The sequence below is a fragment of the Terrapene carolina genome, unplaced genomic scaffold (genome assembly GCF_002925995.2).
Source record: "Terrapene carolina triunguis isolate 2854851 unplaced genomic scaffold, T_m_triunguis-2.0 Scaffold706, whole genome shotgun sequence".
NCBI lineage: Eukaryota > Metazoa > Chordata > Testudines > Emydidae > Terrapene > Terrapene triunguis.
The window spans coordinates 1,387,265-1,405,595 of NW_020665057.1; the positions used below are offsets into that span (position 1 = coordinate 1,387,265).

Below are 18,331 nucleotides of genomic sequence, written 5' to 3' on the forward strand. Positions count from 1 at the left end.
ATAATCACAACTTCACCTCTATGTTGTGGTTACTCTATTGTTTCCTACTTTAAAAAGAAAAAATCCTTTGAACACCAATAACCCTATACATACAAATAGGAGAAAATGCCCACAATGGAGAAAATACTGCAGTTGGACTAGGTAGGCTCTATGGAGATAAAGGTGTGAGAGTCAGAGAGGTGAAATCTAACCCCCTAAACTGAAGCTAGGGATGGGTCTCAATAGGGCCACTTCTAGGGTGGGTAAGCAGGGCAGTCACCCTGAGTGCCAACATTCAGGGGGCTCCATACTACTCAGCTGGGTTTTTTGTTTTGTTTTGTTTTGTTTTGTTTTCTCAGCTGGCCATTTTGGTTCATTTGTGTTTTGCTCAGCTGCTTGTTTTGGGGGTGACACCAAAATCCATTTTCTGTCCTGGCCGGCAAACCCCCTAGGACCACTCCTGGGCATTGGTCCAGTTTTTTAGTGTATTCACAACACTTGTGCAGTGTGTTGGAATTGCATTCCCCAGAACATGAAGCTTGTGGCCACTCCCTTGGCTTGCTTCCATCAGCACCTTCCTTACCATTCTGTGCAAGGTCAATCTGAAGACCCATCCTGCAGTACAGAGGCACTCCCTTCATGACTTCCATTCCCCACACATGTGCAAAGCCCAAGTCATGAGCTTAAATGGCACTGAGGCCTGGCCCGCTACATTATAAGTCAATGTCCCTAGTAAGAATAGATGCCTCTTAGATAATTCCATATGTTTGGTAACATAAAGATAACCCCATACTAGCATGTGTAAAAGTTTGGGGACAAATTCTATCCCAAAATGCACATGCACAGATTCTGTTTTCATCTATGGAAATGGTGCGCTTAATGCAAGGACATAATTTTTCACTTTTATTTGGACAAAGATAACTCCCTCTCCTCTGGTCCCTCCTCACACTTTATCCTTAGTCTCATTCACAAAAGAGGAATTGACATTTTACTCCTCACAGGGCAAATCTGACAGCAGCAGCAAGAAACTGCAATAACTGCATTAATAGTGAGCAAGTCAGAATGTAACTCGTGAATGTAATGATCAAACATACTCAAGAGCAAGTTAACTTAAACAGATTAAAATATTATCCAATAAAGTTCACAAAACAAACATATTAAAGGTTAATGCTAGGAAAAGCTATGCTTTAATCATCTTTGGTATAAGATACCTGAAAAAATAGTAACAAAAGAAAGATAAATCAAGATGATATATAGCAAAGAGAGTTAAACTAGGATACCCACAAATCTTTACAAAAAAACTTTAAAATCCATTGGGCAAATATATTTGTATTAACATCTAATATTACCTCCTTCTGGAAAAATTAAGTGAAGCAAATTATGAGCCTTTACTGAAAAGATTTTTAAAATATTTAATGGCAGAAATGACCATTTTGGGTCTTCTTTCAAATCCTTCCAATAGAAATCCCCATAAAGATATTAGAATATTGCAATTTTCTATTTTACAATATATTTAATGTAATAAGATCATCAGGGTTAATTAAAGAAAATGATATAGTGTTGGTGATATGTAATGTAATGGGCTTTGATAAGATTGTAAGAAGGAGGCAGTCTTGAACACCAGATGAAGGTTGTAAAAGTTCCTTCACTGGAGGTTTTCAAAAGGAGACTGGTTAGCCATCTGTCTTGGATGTGTTTAGACACAACAAATCCTGCATCTAGGCAGGGGATTAGTCTAGATGACCCTTGTGGTCCCTTCTAATCCTATGACTCTAAGATGAAGCAGGAAGATTTCAGTAACCTTTTACGATATATAATGTTCTTATTAAAATACCTGAAACTTGCTGAAAAGGGTCCCCATCTGTTTTAAAATTCTGGGACTAGATAAGGATTCTTCTCTAACAGCAATTCCCCCCAGGAGATACTCATCCCATGTTTAACAAACGAGAAAAAATTAACCTGTAAAACAGTCAACCTGTAAAGAGGAGGGGAAGTAATTAGAGGGGAGAAAATAATGGACACAGAGATATTATAAAGAGTTTTCAATACAGATATACTAGTATCTAACTGTACACAATTAAAACATTTTATTTTAAATTCTTGACAAAGAAGTAGGCTTTAAGAGATCACTCACCGAGATTAAAAAAATTATAGCCTCCAAGGGCATAATTTTAAAACTATATAATGAACTTTTATTAAACTTGCTGTAGGGATAATTAAGAAAATTAAAGTTAGGTTTTTTGGTTAAGAAAATAATATATTTGCTTTATTATTCATGGCTAATAAAGAAAAGGTCCCAATCAGTAAGTAAAAGAAGGTTGTGGAAATAAGAAGACATATAACCTGGCTATTGCTTATCATGTGGGAAGGATGTATGGTTCAAAAAGTAACTAATAAAATAAAGAGCTGCAGTAACAAGACAAAGAAAAACTGTCTTAAAAGAAACAAGCACAACCCTTCCCACTGTTCTGCTGGTGAGCAAGAAGGGGCGAGGAGATAAGAAAGGAAGGCCTTAGAGGAAGGAAATTGGGTTTTTGCTAAAGTCAGCAAGTTAACTGCAGGTACAAAGAGAGCCATGAATCTGAAGGTTCTTTGTCAGATCCTACCTGATCATGCTGGAGTTCACCAGGATGAGATGGTTTTCCCTAGCTCTGGCCTATTTGTAAGTATACTGATTGCATGCTTATGAATACTTTGTTACTGTATTGGGTGTAGTGACTGCTTATTTTTAAGCTGTTAGGCATGCCTATAGCAATTGCATAAAATACCATTTGGCCTTTGGCCTTAATAAAGGAATTTACGGTTAAATTAGTCAGGTGGTCTCTGATATTAATATTAGTAATTTCAAATATTAAATATTCCAACACTTGCCATTGAAGACAAATGTAATTATATTAATAAGTGGGAAAAGTTATAGATAAGAAAATTCCCTGTGGTCTTGATTCAAAGCCCACTGATGCCAATGGTAATCTTTTCTTTGTCTTTATTGGTCTTTGGATCTGGCTCCTAGAGCTGTGGTCTTTTATTTGCCATACAGCAGCTCCTCTTTCGTATGTGTAACTATAAAAGAAAATAATCATAAGTGCTATTAAAGTGGTACCTGACAACCTCTCCTTTAAAGGAAATCTACAGAGATGTGTCAGACAACTCATGCCTTTAGCTGTATTTGGTAGAAAAATTCCTAAGCAAAGGAATATTAGTCAATTATCTTAAACTTCATCATGGACAGAACAAAAGAGAAATTACCAGTGGATCTATTAGTAAAACTTTGGGGGCTTACAAATAAAAAGATCTAGACACCCCATAATAAAAAATTGCTCACACCTTTTGATAGCATCAGATCTGCATTTTGGCAGTGTTTTGGACGAGAAAGGAGCCTTCTGACAATATTCTTAGTCTTAGAAGAGTATGGGATAGTGTCATAATAGAAAAGCTCCTGGATGATATAAAACGGGGGGAGATTAGATTCTTACAGGTCTGGCTATCAATTTCTAGAATATGAAAAAGATAAGATGAAATAAATAGAGGCCTTGGAAATACAGAAATATATTGACTTCAGTAGGGGTACTCATGCTTAAAGATAAGCATGTGCTTAAAAGCTTTGCTTCATAGGATTTGATCATGAAAAGATGCTGAGCGCCCTCAATTCTAAGGCTACAGGCCCACAATTTAATGCACTATATGCACTTAAATAGTCCCACTGAACTCAATGTGTCTGTTCACGTGAATAAAATTACTCACATGTTAAATGTTTGTAGGATGGGGACTCAAATGCTTTATCCTTAGAATTCTATGTGACTACACATTCTTTTTCATATAGTTGTATTACATACGTTATTGGGCACTGTGTATTGTGCAGATATCATATGTAAATTGCAGAATTCATTTACTGCATCTTAATTTTGTTTCTGATTAAGAAACCAACTAAATTGTAATTGCTGGTAATTAGGAAAGGACAAACAAACATTAGCAATTGCTATTAATTCACATTCATTTAGATTGTTTTCTTCTGTTTACTGTTATAAGTAATAGTACATAGCACTAACATAAATGTTTTCTATTTCCAAAATACTTTTAAAAAATGGTTTAATTAATCATTTCAGTTTCCCATGTGAGGCAGCCAACAATTACGCCCTATTTTACAGGTTGCAAAGCTAAGGCAGAAACGTTAAACAACCTGTCCAGTGCAATAAACAGAATGTGTGCCAGAGATGGAATTAAAATTCAGGAGTTCCATGGGTTCAGACAAGTTTTAAATGCTGCACTATACCTTTCACTCTTGGGTCCAAATTCTGATCAAACAATGTTAACTCCATTGACTTCATTGGAGTAATTCAATTTGCATCAATAGAATGCAATATGTGCACCAGTTTAACTGAGCTCAAAAGCAGGCCCATGATGTTTAGCAATTATTTGTAAACATTGTAATACAAATTATATGTCACTAATGTGATAATGTGTCTATTTATTATTAATTATTATTGTTTTGTTTTGTTGTTTTCTAAAATACCCTTCACCATAATATGTGGGCACTCTGTGGCTGGCTAAAATCATGTCTCTCTATGCAACAAAACAACTTTACAAATTAGTAGTAAAAAGACATAACTACAAAAAAGGGTTAAAAGAAAAATCATGATTAGACATGTACAAAAAAAATTTCTTCTCCACAGAGTTTCATAGGAAAGATCTGGGTATTTTTGTAGTCAGTAGTTGTGTTGTCCAGTGCAAGCTAAATCCAAACACACACAGAGGTACAGTTTTAAAACTGTTATTAGGAGAGCTGTAGTAGCTAACAGCTTGTGCACTCTTAATAGTTCTTGTGGCAGATTAACTAGTAGTGGTGCTAAGGTTCTCAGGTTGCAATACTACAGCGGTCTTAAAGAGGACAAATAACCCCTTTTCAAAGCTTTACAAAGGCTATCTTCCTTCCAGCCCTAACGAAGGAATCCATAGGTGGTTGTGGGGTTTGTTTGTTTTTTTGGTCATAATAAGCAGTGTTACTACACATCTATGGACATTCTTCATTGGTCATCCTCTCCTTACTCTGGTCACAATTAAAAGATTCCTTGCCCATTTGTGTTCAGGGGGCCTGCTTTTCAAAAGCTTTTAACAGACTGCTATGATCTGGAATCATTTCATTATAAACAGGCTTTCTGTTCCTTTTGTGATTTTGTGCAACTTTTTCCACCATTAAGAACTAGCTTTTCTTTTCTCGTCTCTCTGAATGACCCTGAATGGAAGGCAGAATACATTTCTTCCTGGTACTGTCTTTTCTCTCTGTTACTGGCAAAGCACATCCAGACATTCTCCAATAGAAGTTTTTTTTTTCCCCTGTGTGTTTTGCTCTTCACTTGCACTGAGTCTCTGCACATTTTAGCACCTTTTTAGTCTTCTCTTTCATAAATATCTGAATTTGTTCCTGCACCTTATTGTGCTTGCAAAAGAGTTCATTCTTTGGACTTCAACTACTTGAAGTTGATTCTACTTTGTCATTGAGTCTTCCAACTACTCTATATCACTTTGGCATCCAGTTTCCTTTCCACAGCATTACTTTTTGTGCATTCTTCTTTCACATGAGCAAATTCCAGAAATGCTTCTGGTATACATTGAGAGAGAGATTTTTTTTCTCTTCCATCTTATTTTCAATGGTCCAAAATTACCTTGCAGGACACTGAAGTTCTGATAAGCATTAAGCTATCTCCTTATTGTGTAATTGTGACCAGCTTCCTAACATTTTTAATTTTGTTGCAGTGTTTCAGCAAAAGGGCACCAGAACTCAGAGTGATAACGAGAAGATGTACTATGCTTTCAGGAAACAAGGTGTGGAACCTCATTTTGCTATTTTAACTGTCTTGATGCTCCTTAATAGGACTATGAGAGTGTTGCTCTGGCTTGATTTTTTCTTGGATTATTTAATATCTTTTTTTTCCTACCAGGATGGCCTAAATCCCCAATAGTATTTCAGCTTATAAAAATCAATTCAAATAAATAAAAAGTTATTATTTTAACAAAGCAAATCAGTGAGGGGCTTTATAAAAGCTTTTTGGAAACATATGAAAAAGCAAAAATGACTTTGCACTTTTCTATCACCTTTCGCTATAATGATTAAAACTAAAAAAGGAGGAACTGGGTGACTCATACGTACGCTGTGCATCAGTTCTAACCTGTGTGACAGACCCAGACCAGTGGGGTACAGGAGTCTGGTTGAGGGCAAATATACTGGTCACTGGATGAGTAGTTTTCTGTTCCCTGAGTGACCAGAGCAGGGGCTGCACTAGAGTAATCAGGAACCTGCTAGAACCAGTTAAGGCAGGTAGGCTAATTAGGACACCTGGAGCCAATTAAGAAGAAGCTGCTAGAATCAATTAAGGCAGGCTAATCAGGGCACCTGGGTTTTAAAAAGGAGCTCACCCCAATTTGTGGTGGGAGTGTGAGGAGCTGGGAGCAAGAGGTGTAAGGAGCTGCGAGCGAGAGGGTGTGCTGCTGGAGGACTGAGGAGCACAAGCGTTATCAGACACCAGGAGGAAGGTCCTGGGGTGAGAATAAGGAAGGTGTTTGGAGGAGGCCATGGGGAAGTAGCCCAGGGAGTTGTAGCTGTCATGCAGCTGTTACAGGAGGCACTATAGACAGCTGCAGTTCACAGGGCCCTGGGCTGGAACCTGGAGTAGAGGGTGGGCCCGGGTTTCCCCCAAACCTCCCAATTGACCTGGACTGTGGGTTCTCCCAGAGGGGAGGGTCTCTGGGCTGTTCCCCAACCCACATGGTGAATCTCTGAGGCAAGAAAATCCGCCAATAAGCGCAGGACACACCAAGATAGAGGAGGAACTTTGTCACACCTGCCTGAGTCAATAGCAAGTGACCAAAGCTTATCTCATGGCTGCTTTGTGGCCCATGTAAAATGAGTTGCTGGTCCCAGCCCAATTGCTATTTGAGAAGAGTCCATATCACTAAATAACCACCGCAACTGGCATTAATTGGTATCCTAGCATAACTAGCATTGTTATCGTTAAATGAATGCACATGGAGTAGAGACAGAATTATCCTTCCAGGAAATAGCCCCTCTAGGTCAGGATTAGGGTGTATTAGTTGAAGCAGAGTAGGGAAGCTGCATTGCAGTTGTCTGTTCAGTGAATAAACAGAGAACTCCACTTGCCAGTGCTGTCAGTGTCTCTTTTTGCACTAAATTCATTAAAAAAATAAGTGTTGAAATATAGGATGTTTCTGGGTAATGATTCAATAACTGCAACATTTAGTAATGGAGCATTGCTAGTGTATCCCTACAAAGGTTATTCCTGTAAAATGTTTTAGGTTTGATTTTTCCACTGTCTGGTATAGTAATTTGCACTCTCTTAGCACAAATGTAAATGATTATCAGAGATGCAAAGTGGTGGAGATTCATGGCCAACGTATGCTGGTACTTAATAATCTTGGAAAAGAGCAGAATGGGGCTCAATAATGACTTTTTTTCTCTTCATCAAGGTATATTTCCCTTTGCACAGCTGGTCATCCCTCATGTAGAACAAAGGGATGTCATGCATGACACAGTAAGGAATCAGACATAATCAATTAAGAGCTTACATGTAGGTAAAGACAAATACTATGGCTCCAATTCTGAGATTCAGTCTAGCTGCATTCTGTGTAGGAGCCAAGGAGAGCGGACCAGCAGTGGTATTATGCCACCTTTTTTAGTTCCCTGATTCTGGGGCTGACAGAGCTATTTCAGAATCCCTCAAAAAATCAGAGCAGCCTCTGGGCTGCTTTAACCTACTCCCAGCTGCCTTTGCCCCCAAGCAGCCATTCCAATAGCTGAGAATACTAAGAACGTATGGGCTAAACTGTGAGGGTGGCAGCATAGAACTCCATATTACTTCCCTTCAATTGCACACCTATATAGGGATTAGTTAGAATCTAGTCCTATGAAGCTACATATAAATTATAAGATTTCTTTTTGACCCTGCATATTTTCTGAGTGAATTATATGAAAATTCAAAACAGCTTCTAACCTACTCTCAGCACAAGCTATTGGGAAATATGCTATGTGAATTTGGGGGGAGAGGAAAATGGATATTGATGGGAGTTTGGGGAGTGAGGGAAATTGATATTAATGGGAATTTGGGATCTTCCACTCCTATCCCCAAGTAATGTTATGGTTTATAAAGCCAATAACTTGGCATCATATAAATGGCTCTTAGCCACGATGGTCAGGGATGCAACCCCATGCTCAGGGCCACCCTAAACCTCTGACTGCCAGAAGCCAGGAATGGAATACAGGGGTGGATCACTCCATAATTGCCTCATTCTCTACACTCCTCCTGAAGCTCTTGTACAGGCCACGATTGGAGACAGGATACAGGGCAAAATGGACCATCGTCTGCCCCAATATGGCAGCTCTTATGTCAGGACTTCCTTTTGAATTCTGTGGAATTTCATAATTAATTAATGGTACGGCACTATCTCAAAAGAGGAGCTGCTACATAAACTTAATTTAGTGAAGAGTGACCCAATCAGGCAAGTGACAATGAGTTTGAAAGTTTTGTTCACCAGGACACACTACTTCAAAAGAACACTAGCAAATAGCTCATTGCATTTTTCTCTATAGAGCTTGGCTGTAAACATGGTTACGATGGTAAAGATTAATTGCCATCTCCTTACAGATTTGCTGCTCACATGCTCTTGCTCAAAATGAGCTTTCATTGAAAAGAAAAACAGTTTTCGAAATGAATTAACTGTCTGTGCCTTTTTTTAAACTCTTTACACTTGATAACTACAGACAAAGTTCGAACTGACACTTCCACCTATACCACTTTGAGACACAACATCCCTTCTGGACAGGACGAACTGATCCTTTTGCAGGAACAGGTGAAGAAGGGAGCAATTACTGTGGATGAAGCACTTGAGAAATTTAAACAATGGCAGAATGAAAAAAGCAGATTAGAAGTTCCACAGCAGGTATACTTCTGAAGGATTATGTTTGCTTGTAGGGCACCTTGTCCAAGAGTTTCAAAAATAGGTACCTAAATTTGGAGTCCTAAATCCACACTTAGGCATCCAAATAAGCGTACATCTATACTGCAGCTGTGATTCCCAGCACTGGCAGTCAGACTTGCACGAGCTCTGCTTGAGCTAGTGCACTAACAATGGCAGCATGGACGTTGCAGTGCAGATGCGACTTGGGCTAGCCACACAAGTTCAAACCCAAGAGTTCAGCAAGCATAGACTCAGGCAGCTAGCCTGAGCCTCCGCCTATGCTGCTACATCCACACTGCTCTTTTTAGCATTCTAGCTCAAGCAGAGCTAACGCAGGTCTGTCCACACTGGGAATCGGGCCACCCAGCTGTGGTATAGACATACCCAGGGGCCCTGATTTTCAAAAGTATTGTGCACCCAGCAGCTGATTTCAGTGAAACCAAGTGGGTTCTCAACATTTAATTTAGGTTGAGTATTTTGGTACCTAACTATGAATTTAGAACATAGCTTTTGCACCAGTTTGTTGATGTTTTGTTTTATTTTTTTAAATCTTGTTCTTATTGTTTTGACCATCTATGAAAGCTGTGTAACACGTATGAAAAATGATTCTTTTTGAATTCTTCTCCATAAGCCTTCTCTCACCGAATAAGCTGAACCCTTCTCAATTATACGCAGGAGGGGAACCAACTCCCAAAATGAATAGAGCCAGTTAATGGAAGTTTTACCATTTCAGATATATAAGACATTGTATATACATTACATAGTGTTTTAAACAGGTCTCAAAGAACTTGCATGCAGAATTACGTGCTACAGTCTGGTATATACATATAGGGATCATTGTATTCCCACCCACCACTAAAATGGAACCACTTTTGTATTGCAACAAAGAAATCATTATGCTGGCAGTAGCCCCACTAGCAATTATCAGAAGTACAAAGAAGTGAAGTGAAGAATAGGATATCTTCCAGATCCCTTAGACCATGATTCTATTACCATATCAGTATTCATGCTGAATAGTATTTTATTCTGCGAACAGCCCCATTAAAATGCCTGTTTCAATTTGCAGTTCACAAGTAATACATGGGCTGAAATTTGTTCACACTAAACATTTGTTTTAAACAGAAAATAAATATTTAAGACTCAATATGTCTTTGCAGACAATCAGTTGGATTACTTGCATAGTAAATTGCTACTTATCATGAATAAGGATGGTAGGATCAGATCCTAAAGTTTCTTTCTACTAGCACCTTATTTCTCAATTGGCTAGAAAATGACTACCCTTTATTATGGCTACAAAGACCGATGCAGACTGCCTAAATCTATGTGGATATCAGTGTAACTGTCTAGTCCTGGATACGCCATAACTTGCTGATGGCTTGGGGATAAATGCTGAAACTAAAAGGCTGCACCTATAGAGCAGCATAGCATTCTTCCTAGCCTTTTTAAATGATTTTCCTGTAGTGAGAAGCTAAAGGTTCAGAATACTAAAAAGCCAACCTTTTCCAGCTATTCATTCATTATTTTTTTACAATCAACCCTAGTTATTGATTTTTATTGTTGTTTGTGTGTTTCTTTTTTAAGGAAAAAGTACGCCAGCTCAGAGATAGCATTATTGGGAAAAGACCAGAAGAAGAAATTTTGTATGGTAAATATCTAAGTAGCATTTCAATACAATGAAGACATGAATTGTGGGATAAATATGCCATATCTCTGCTTAGGTACCAATCCAAATCCCAGGTTGGCCTTTAGATCAGGCCCTAGTGAGCACTTTGTGTATCTTGGTTTAACTCACAGGTATTATTTTAAATGTAATAAAGACTTGATCAACTTTTAGGGTAAAATCCTGACCCTTCTGAAGTCAATGGGAGTTTTGCCATTGACTTCAGTTGGGGCCAGGATTTCACCCTCCATGTCTACTGCTCAGCTTTCTTGTAATGCACTGTGTTTCTTAATAAAGTGTTGGGACTAGAAATGGGCAATCGATTTCCTAATAACAGTTTATGTGGTGAATTTAGTCTTTTTTTTTTTTCTTGTTTGTGATTCACATTGGTTTTTACTAACTTGTTCGCTGTTCAAAATGATTCATATTTAGTGTCTGTGAATTGCTCAGGAACTGCTCATTGCAAGAGCTTTTTCACATAATTGGTATTCATTATTCATTGTGAGCTTTTTTTTTTTTTTCCATTATTTAAAGTTATACTATATTGTTTTCTTCCTGATGGGATGGCCTGCACTTTATAAACTACTTGCATTTCTTCCCCAATCAAATTTCATTCTGTCTTGAAACTAAAAGTTTGTTTCACAGTTAGACAAATCTTGAGTATGAACCTGAAATTTTCCCGCAAATATTTATACAAACAAAACTCCATTCACAGAACATTTGTTAAAAATAAGATGTGAACACAGCCAATGCAAAATTCTATTTCTAAATCACAAAATGTTTGCAAATTATTTTTCTCTCTGCTCCCCTAATCAGGAAATCACCCACACTACTGCTTTCATGATTACATTGGAAAACAGTGCACTTACGTAGATTTGATGGTTAATGTGTTGTAGTAATTTTGATAAAACTCAGTATTCGTTGAGTACTCTTTGGAGTACCAAGGAGCATTTTTAAAGTAAATATAAAATAGGTACCTTTAAACAGGTAGTCACTCAGTTAACTAAAATCTGTTCCTAAATATTAATGCTAATTGATTGTTAAGTGGAGTGTATGTGAAATCCCATGAAAAATAGTTCAATTTGTCCTGCGGTTTAATTTTGACAATTAGTACAGAATAGTAAACTGCTTTTTTTAAAAAAAAAAAGAAAGAAAAAAAAACCTGTCCTTCACATATAGCTATAGGGGGTGTGGGAGTGTACAAGCGATACTAAAGATATCTATATTTACACACCTATATATTTATCCAATCCAAAGAGGGGAAAATACACACACACACACACACACACACACACACACACACTTGCTCTAATGCCAGAAAGATAGTAAAACAAATTCTAACAATATTTTTTCCTCCTGACAGACAAAATCACCATTGAACATCATCCAAATGGTAAGTGATACTAGCTTTAAAAGTTGACCTTAGCATAGGTACTTTTCAGATTGCCCCTCTGGCAAAAACTACTGCACAGAAATTCCAGTTTATATAGCTGATTCCTTAGATTGAAATAATGCATTTTGGTTAGCTGAATGATATAGTAGTAACCTAGAGGATTCAGTCTGAAAGTCCCCACGTTGCCAGGAGCTTAGAAAGTCCCCACATTGCCACAGCACTGCGCCTGTGAAATGGTTGAATCCCTATCAGCTTTCACAACAGAGCACACAGACCCTGAGTTAGTATTCAGAATCACACCCTTCCTAGGGTTTGATTTTATTGGTAGTTCACAAACAGTTACTTGATATAGACCTCAAACTAAGCTTTCTCTCTGAGCTTGGTTGTCTCCTAGTGTTTCCCTCCAGGACCTCCTGTTCTCCTAGTTCTCTCTAGTTTCCTCTCTCCTGAGAGCCACTCTCTCTCTTAATGAACCACACCTCCCACCTGACCTTCAAGGTCAACAAGAGAGCCCTGCCATTCTGGGTGAAATTCTATTGTGTGCATTAGACAGGTCAGACTAGATAATCAGAATGTTCCCTTCGAGTCTTAACATCTATGAATCCTGCTACAGTGTCTTATATTGCTCTGAAGTGAGTCTCTCTAGCTGGCATTCAAAATGGGTATAAGACAGAACTTCATCAACCCTTCTTGGGTGGGAATGACAAGGCAGAGACGTAAAAGGAGGAGAAACTGGGAAGAACCTGAAGGGATCCCAGATCCTTTTGAAACAGATTTTAACTGTTGAGGACCTAATCCTTGAGTTCTTACACAACTCCCACTGAGTTAATTGTCAAAATGATGAGTGTAAGGCTGGGACATTAGAAGGTTACATCTCTGTCCACCCAACAGATGTTAATTCGTGGCTTGAAACAAAAATGACAGTAGCATATCTTCTCTTTCTTTAGTTTGTGGGGAAAACCTTCATTTTAGAGACCTGCTGTACACAACACCATTTAACAAACTGGTACGTATAGATATTTTCATAGCTCCCACGTTTGTATGTTTGAATTCATTTGCAATTGAAATATGGAGATACCAGTTTTCAAACATAGACTCCTTAACCATATCTCCATATCCCACTTTTAGACTCTCAGATTTGGATGTCCTATTCAGTAGCCACGTTTGAAGATTAGATTTAGCATGCACACTTATTATTCCATAAACTTATTCAGGAAGGAGTTTAGTTATTTTGGTAAATGAGCAGGGGGATAACTGAATTTTGCTTTTTATAGTTACAAAATGTGATTTTGAATTTCTTGATATTGCTGCTGATCTTCCTCCCACTAAATTCAGTGGAAACTGTGCTATAAACTTCAGTTGAAGCAGGGTCAGGCTCAGTCTTCTACTACATTATTTCAGTTCTTCCTATCTTTGGGTCCCCAAGTAATACTTTGTGGCTATTAATATATGATTTAATCATAAAAAATACGCCTTTTGTGGGCAGCAGGAGAGTTTATCTTGATTTTTTTTTCTGGAAAGGCAAGTGGGATTAATCTGATTTTAACAATTACTACTACTAAATAAGGAGTGAGTGTGTGGCATATGAATGCACGTGCTATTTGCTCAAGCACCGAATATGAACATAGAAAACACTTAGCTTTTAATAAAGCTGATTCTCTGATCACAATTAAAATGACGTCCATTAAGGCATGGATATGATCACATTTTTGTTGCATTCTTATAGAACTGGAGACAAAAATGAATCACCAAAGAAAACCTCCTATGGTAAAGTTTTCAAAAATGCCTAAATGATTTAGGAGCTGAAGAGCGATTTTCAAAAGTGATTTAGGAGTCTAAAAGTCCCACTGAGAGTCAATGAGACTTAGTCTCCTAAATGCCAGATTTTTAATGGTATTTAGGTGCCTAAAGATACAAAAAGGTGCCTTAGATTTTCAAAACACATAGGCACCTAACTATCATTGAAATCAATGGAGTTAGGCTCCTTGGCACTCCTGAAAATCCCACTAAGCCATTATGCACCTAAGTACCTTTAAGAATCTGGCCAAAGGCACTTGTGCAACATTTACTCATTACCACATACAAACTGCCTTGTTTTGTGTGACATTTCCCATAATTTAAAAATCATCCACAATCATGTTCTAAAAATAAATGAGATGATTCAAAGTGATCAGAGGTGATTAAAGAAAATAGTTGTGATTCATGATGATTTGAACTGCCTGTAAATTGTTGTTGTCTTCTGATGGCTCTTTGGTAATTTTTGTAGGATGAACTCTTCTCAGGCCAGTTCTGGGTGGACAAGTTTCCACATCATAAAATTTGCCATCGAAGTTGAAATTACCATAATTAGCAACCTCGTTGCCAGTCTTAGTGCCAAGGATGGGCATGTAGAACCATTCTATCACTCAGTAATGCACTTATGTTTTAAACAACAGTAGTCTATTGTGCCCAGACCAACAGTGCTGCCCCATGTGCTGACGCTGAAGGCCCTGCCGCCAGTGATGTAGGAGATTACCTGATCAGAGGTGCAGAGCCTCTGTCTGCAAAATGGAAAGCAACAACAGGTCCAGATAGAGGCTCCAAAACATCTGAAGTTAACATAAATTGTATTTGAAAAGACCAAAAGGCCAGGTATTCGGGGGCGGTGGGGAATATGTATCATCAGTGTGCATAGTTGCATTTTGAATGAACATAGGTCTCCGGAAACATGTCAGACTTATACACCTGGAAATTGTAGTCCTTTGGTCACAGTTCTGCCCCATGAATATTCCTCTAACTTATTCTGCTGGAGCCACAACCGGGGTGAGATGGTAACTCAGTCTTAATGCCCATTCCAGCCTTGGCACCTTTGAGACCACCAATGTGGGTGACATGCTGTGGCAATTTTGATGGTTGTTTTGTCCTTTGGTGCTTGTTCACTGGGAACTGGATGGAAGTCATTTTACATAGGCCATTCAATAGCCAGCACATAATTATGACTTCAGACACTGCTGACTTTTTAAATATGAAAGATGAAAGTGCATGTTAATTTATTCATTTCTCTGTGAGAAAAAGCTTAATCTCCAAGGACTGTCTTTATTTCACCATGTGCTGCTATATTAAACATTCTGTCCTCTTATTGTTATAACTGCTCCAATACAGCTCAACTCCCCAATGTACTGCACATGGCCAGGTCACCTACTGGAGTAAAGCAATCCTAGAGTATATACTCTTTCAGATTTCACAATCTGAACCTGTGGAAGCCCATGGCAATAAAGCATATATGGTTTAATTAAGTTTGCCCAACTGTCTGCCAAAGACCAAATTGCTTCCATAGCTTCATCCAAAAAGCCTTCAGAATAGCATTGAGCTTCTTTCACAAACTGTTAGCTTATTGATTATGAGCACTATCTTGATTACCTGGATGAATTTCCCCAGCTCTTCATCTCTCACCAGCATCTTGTTTCTATTCCCACTGCTGGCAGTTATCTCAGTAAACTCACTCACTTGATAATCAGTGGACTCCATTCTGATAGGGAAGGGAATGCATATACAAAAATCCATAAGACAGAGAAGAAGTAGAGATGGGCCTAAACCATAAAATACACACCTTTATTTTGAACACATCCACCAATTCAAAGTGTTCATGAAATATGGAGCCAGTCATTGGATTTCAAATCCTTTGCTTTTCCCTGTTATTAGGAGTGAAATAATTCAAAGTGAATGCCACTCAGTGGAAGAGCTCACAAACTCATAGTGTTTCCTTGGAATTATCCCATAGGCAGGAATGGGAGGAGGCATCACTTAAGCTCCATGGAATGACCAAGACCCAAGATGTTAAAGACCATGGCTGGGATGTTCTTAGAGAGGCCTGGTGTCTTTACAATACTCCCCAACCTCTCAATCTCCCTCAGATGCCACTCCATCCTTGCAGCTGCACATCCCCAAACAAAGAGGAGGGGACTCTTGTATAGTCCGAGGCAAGGGTCAGACCCACCCCAGCTCATTCTCCAACAAAAATGACCAATTTTTATAGAAGTTTCACAGTTTTCCCCATAGCATTTTCCATATTTAACACCTTGGTAGAAAAACATTACTTAAGTGGCTGCCAGAAATATAGAAAGGATATTGTAGAATTTAAAGGAGAATTTTAAAAATTAACATATCACATTCTGTAAAAACAATCACTCACTCTAAATATAGACTTTGTGACCTTACTAGATTTTTCAACATTCTATATTGTCCTAACTGCTCATGTCGCGTTCATGGCTGTTTGTAAATTGTATACATCTTTTTAGTCTCCAACTCGAAACCCACCAGAAAAGGAACAGATGCCTAAAGATAATTAACGGAGGTAAGAGCATATATAAATTATTTATTTTTGTATAAAACAATTCCTAATAAAGTGCTTCATATCAGTGATGCATGCTCCTAACCATGGAATAGAAGTGACATCTCAGCCGTAATCCTGGCATCATTACTGCAATAAGCAGAAATGCACATAGTGCTATAGTATGTAGTGTTATGTATTATACGTTATGGCCCTGATTTTTAGTCAGATTTCAGTGTGCCCTCAGTAGTACAGTGGCAGATTTGCACTGAGTCAGAAACACAACTGGCTTGTGCGTGCAATTAAAAAGTGGGTGCAGTTGTAGGTACAACTAATTGCACCAGCAAAATTAGAGGCTTTGGGGGAATATGTAGTCTGATATACTGAACAGATATATACTATCGTACTATACATATACTGTCACAAAGGTATTGAATGAAAACCTGTGCTGCATGTAACTAAAAACCATCATAATCCAGATATGAGGTCTATTTCTGATCTTGCTCACATCTGTGTAAATCAGTAGTGACTCCACTGAAGTGAATGGAGAATGCAGGGGTAAGAGTGGTGCAAGATCAGCATTAGGTGAACAGTGTCCCCAAAAGAGGATTGTTTGGTTTTTGCAATGGCAGGTGTGAGCTACCTAGACTGGACAACTAATATATTTTTGTTCATTTCTAGAATCTTTGGAGATTTCTCTAGGTTGCCTGAAAGGGTTTGCATTTTTGTAGTAGGCTTGTGAACTGTACATCCTGCAAAGCAGTATCCAGAGGCCTTGAGACATGGGAAAGGGTATTCACCAGAAATTAGTGACAAACAGTGAAGGCTTTCTATCACTGGGAAAGCTGGGATACTGCTACCCTGCGAAAAATAAGAAAATCAATGTACCTTTGCCCAGTTCTGTGTATAATTCACAACTGATAATTTTATGTATGAGAGACAAGGGTGGTGAGGAAATATCTTTTATAGGAGCAACTTCTGTTGGTGAGAGAGACAAGCTTAGCGCTACGAGATGAGGGATTCCTATACAGCAGTCGCTCTGGGTCCCCTTATTGCAAAGTGCACCTTTCAGTAAGGGGATTTCAAAGCAGCAGTAGTACTTCATTAACCAGCCTCTCAGACACAATATAGCACTGAGGGGCACTTTCAAATGGCCCTTTATTAGTGAACATATGTAATGGAATGAAGGGAAGTTCGTATCCTAGCATGAACCTAAAATGCCTCACCAAGGACCACCACTGACATCAAAGCTAGCCACTGAGTTCATACTGGTTCTCTGTGTGCTAGGGACTACATAGTTGTACAGATATATCCTCTAGGACCACAGGTACCTCACTTCTATGGCAGAACTAAATCAATGCTGCAAATTATTTTCACGTAAGGGGGGCAACTTTAGACTCTAGCTGGGACACTGTGAGAGATGAAAGCTGTCCAAGGAATGCACTCAATCATTTTCTAGGTGTTCTGGACTCACCCCATCTCTGGCCAGCCTTGCACACTTGTGGGTTACACCTGCACTTCCAGCCCCTTGGCAGAACAGGGTGGGTTCAGGTTGCTTGCACCTCTGTATCCTAATTTAGGTGCTCACAGCCTGTGTCTTGTATTCAGAAGTTGCTGGAACCCAAGGAGTGACCCAAGCCGAAAGTCATTTACTAACAGCGAAATATACAAATGTGTAGTAGAAAGTGTGAAGAAGATGGGAAGATGGGAGATCTGAAATGTTTTTATTGATATGCTGTGTACCTCTTCTATTTGATTGCACCCATGTATTAGACAGCATGATAGAAAAGAGTTAACTCAGTCTTGGGAGGTTTTACACATCTGCAGAAAGGCAGACAATGGTTGTAAATCCTTGATACTTGACAAACAATATGGGTGTCAAAAGATGTTGCTCTTTTGTCACTATCCAAGGGGAGCACAACCACCCCTAGCTTATGGCAGGACCAGAGCCCTGCAGAGAGAAAGTTTGAAGAAAGAATTTGGAAATTATTAAAAACACTGGCCCTGAAACTGAAGGCAGAGG

At 38.6% G+C, this 18,331-nt stretch overlaps 1 protein-coding gene across 1 annotated transcript in view; it reads left to right on the forward strand.

Moving 5' to 3' along the window:
- The window catches only part of LOC112114849 (B-cell scaffold protein with ankyrin repeats), a 77,349-nt gene that overhangs the window by 46,473 nt on the left and 12,545 nt on the right, over positions 1-18,331 (forward strand). Inside the window, exons 5-10 of the mRNA XM_029913505.1 lie at positions 5,731-5,799; positions 8,750-8,928; positions 10,528-10,591; positions 11,970-11,999; positions 12,947-13,005; positions 16,277-16,332. Of these exons, the coding sequence (XP_029769365.1) occupies positions 5,731-5,799; positions 8,750-8,928; positions 10,528-10,591; positions 11,970-11,999; positions 12,947-13,005; positions 16,277-16,327 (452 nt within the window). The 3' untranslated portion in view covers positions 16,328-16,332. The remainder of the gene's footprint in view (positions 1-5,730; positions 5,800-8,749; positions 8,929-10,527; positions 10,592-11,969; positions 12,000-12,946; positions 13,006-16,276; positions 16,333-18,331) is intronic.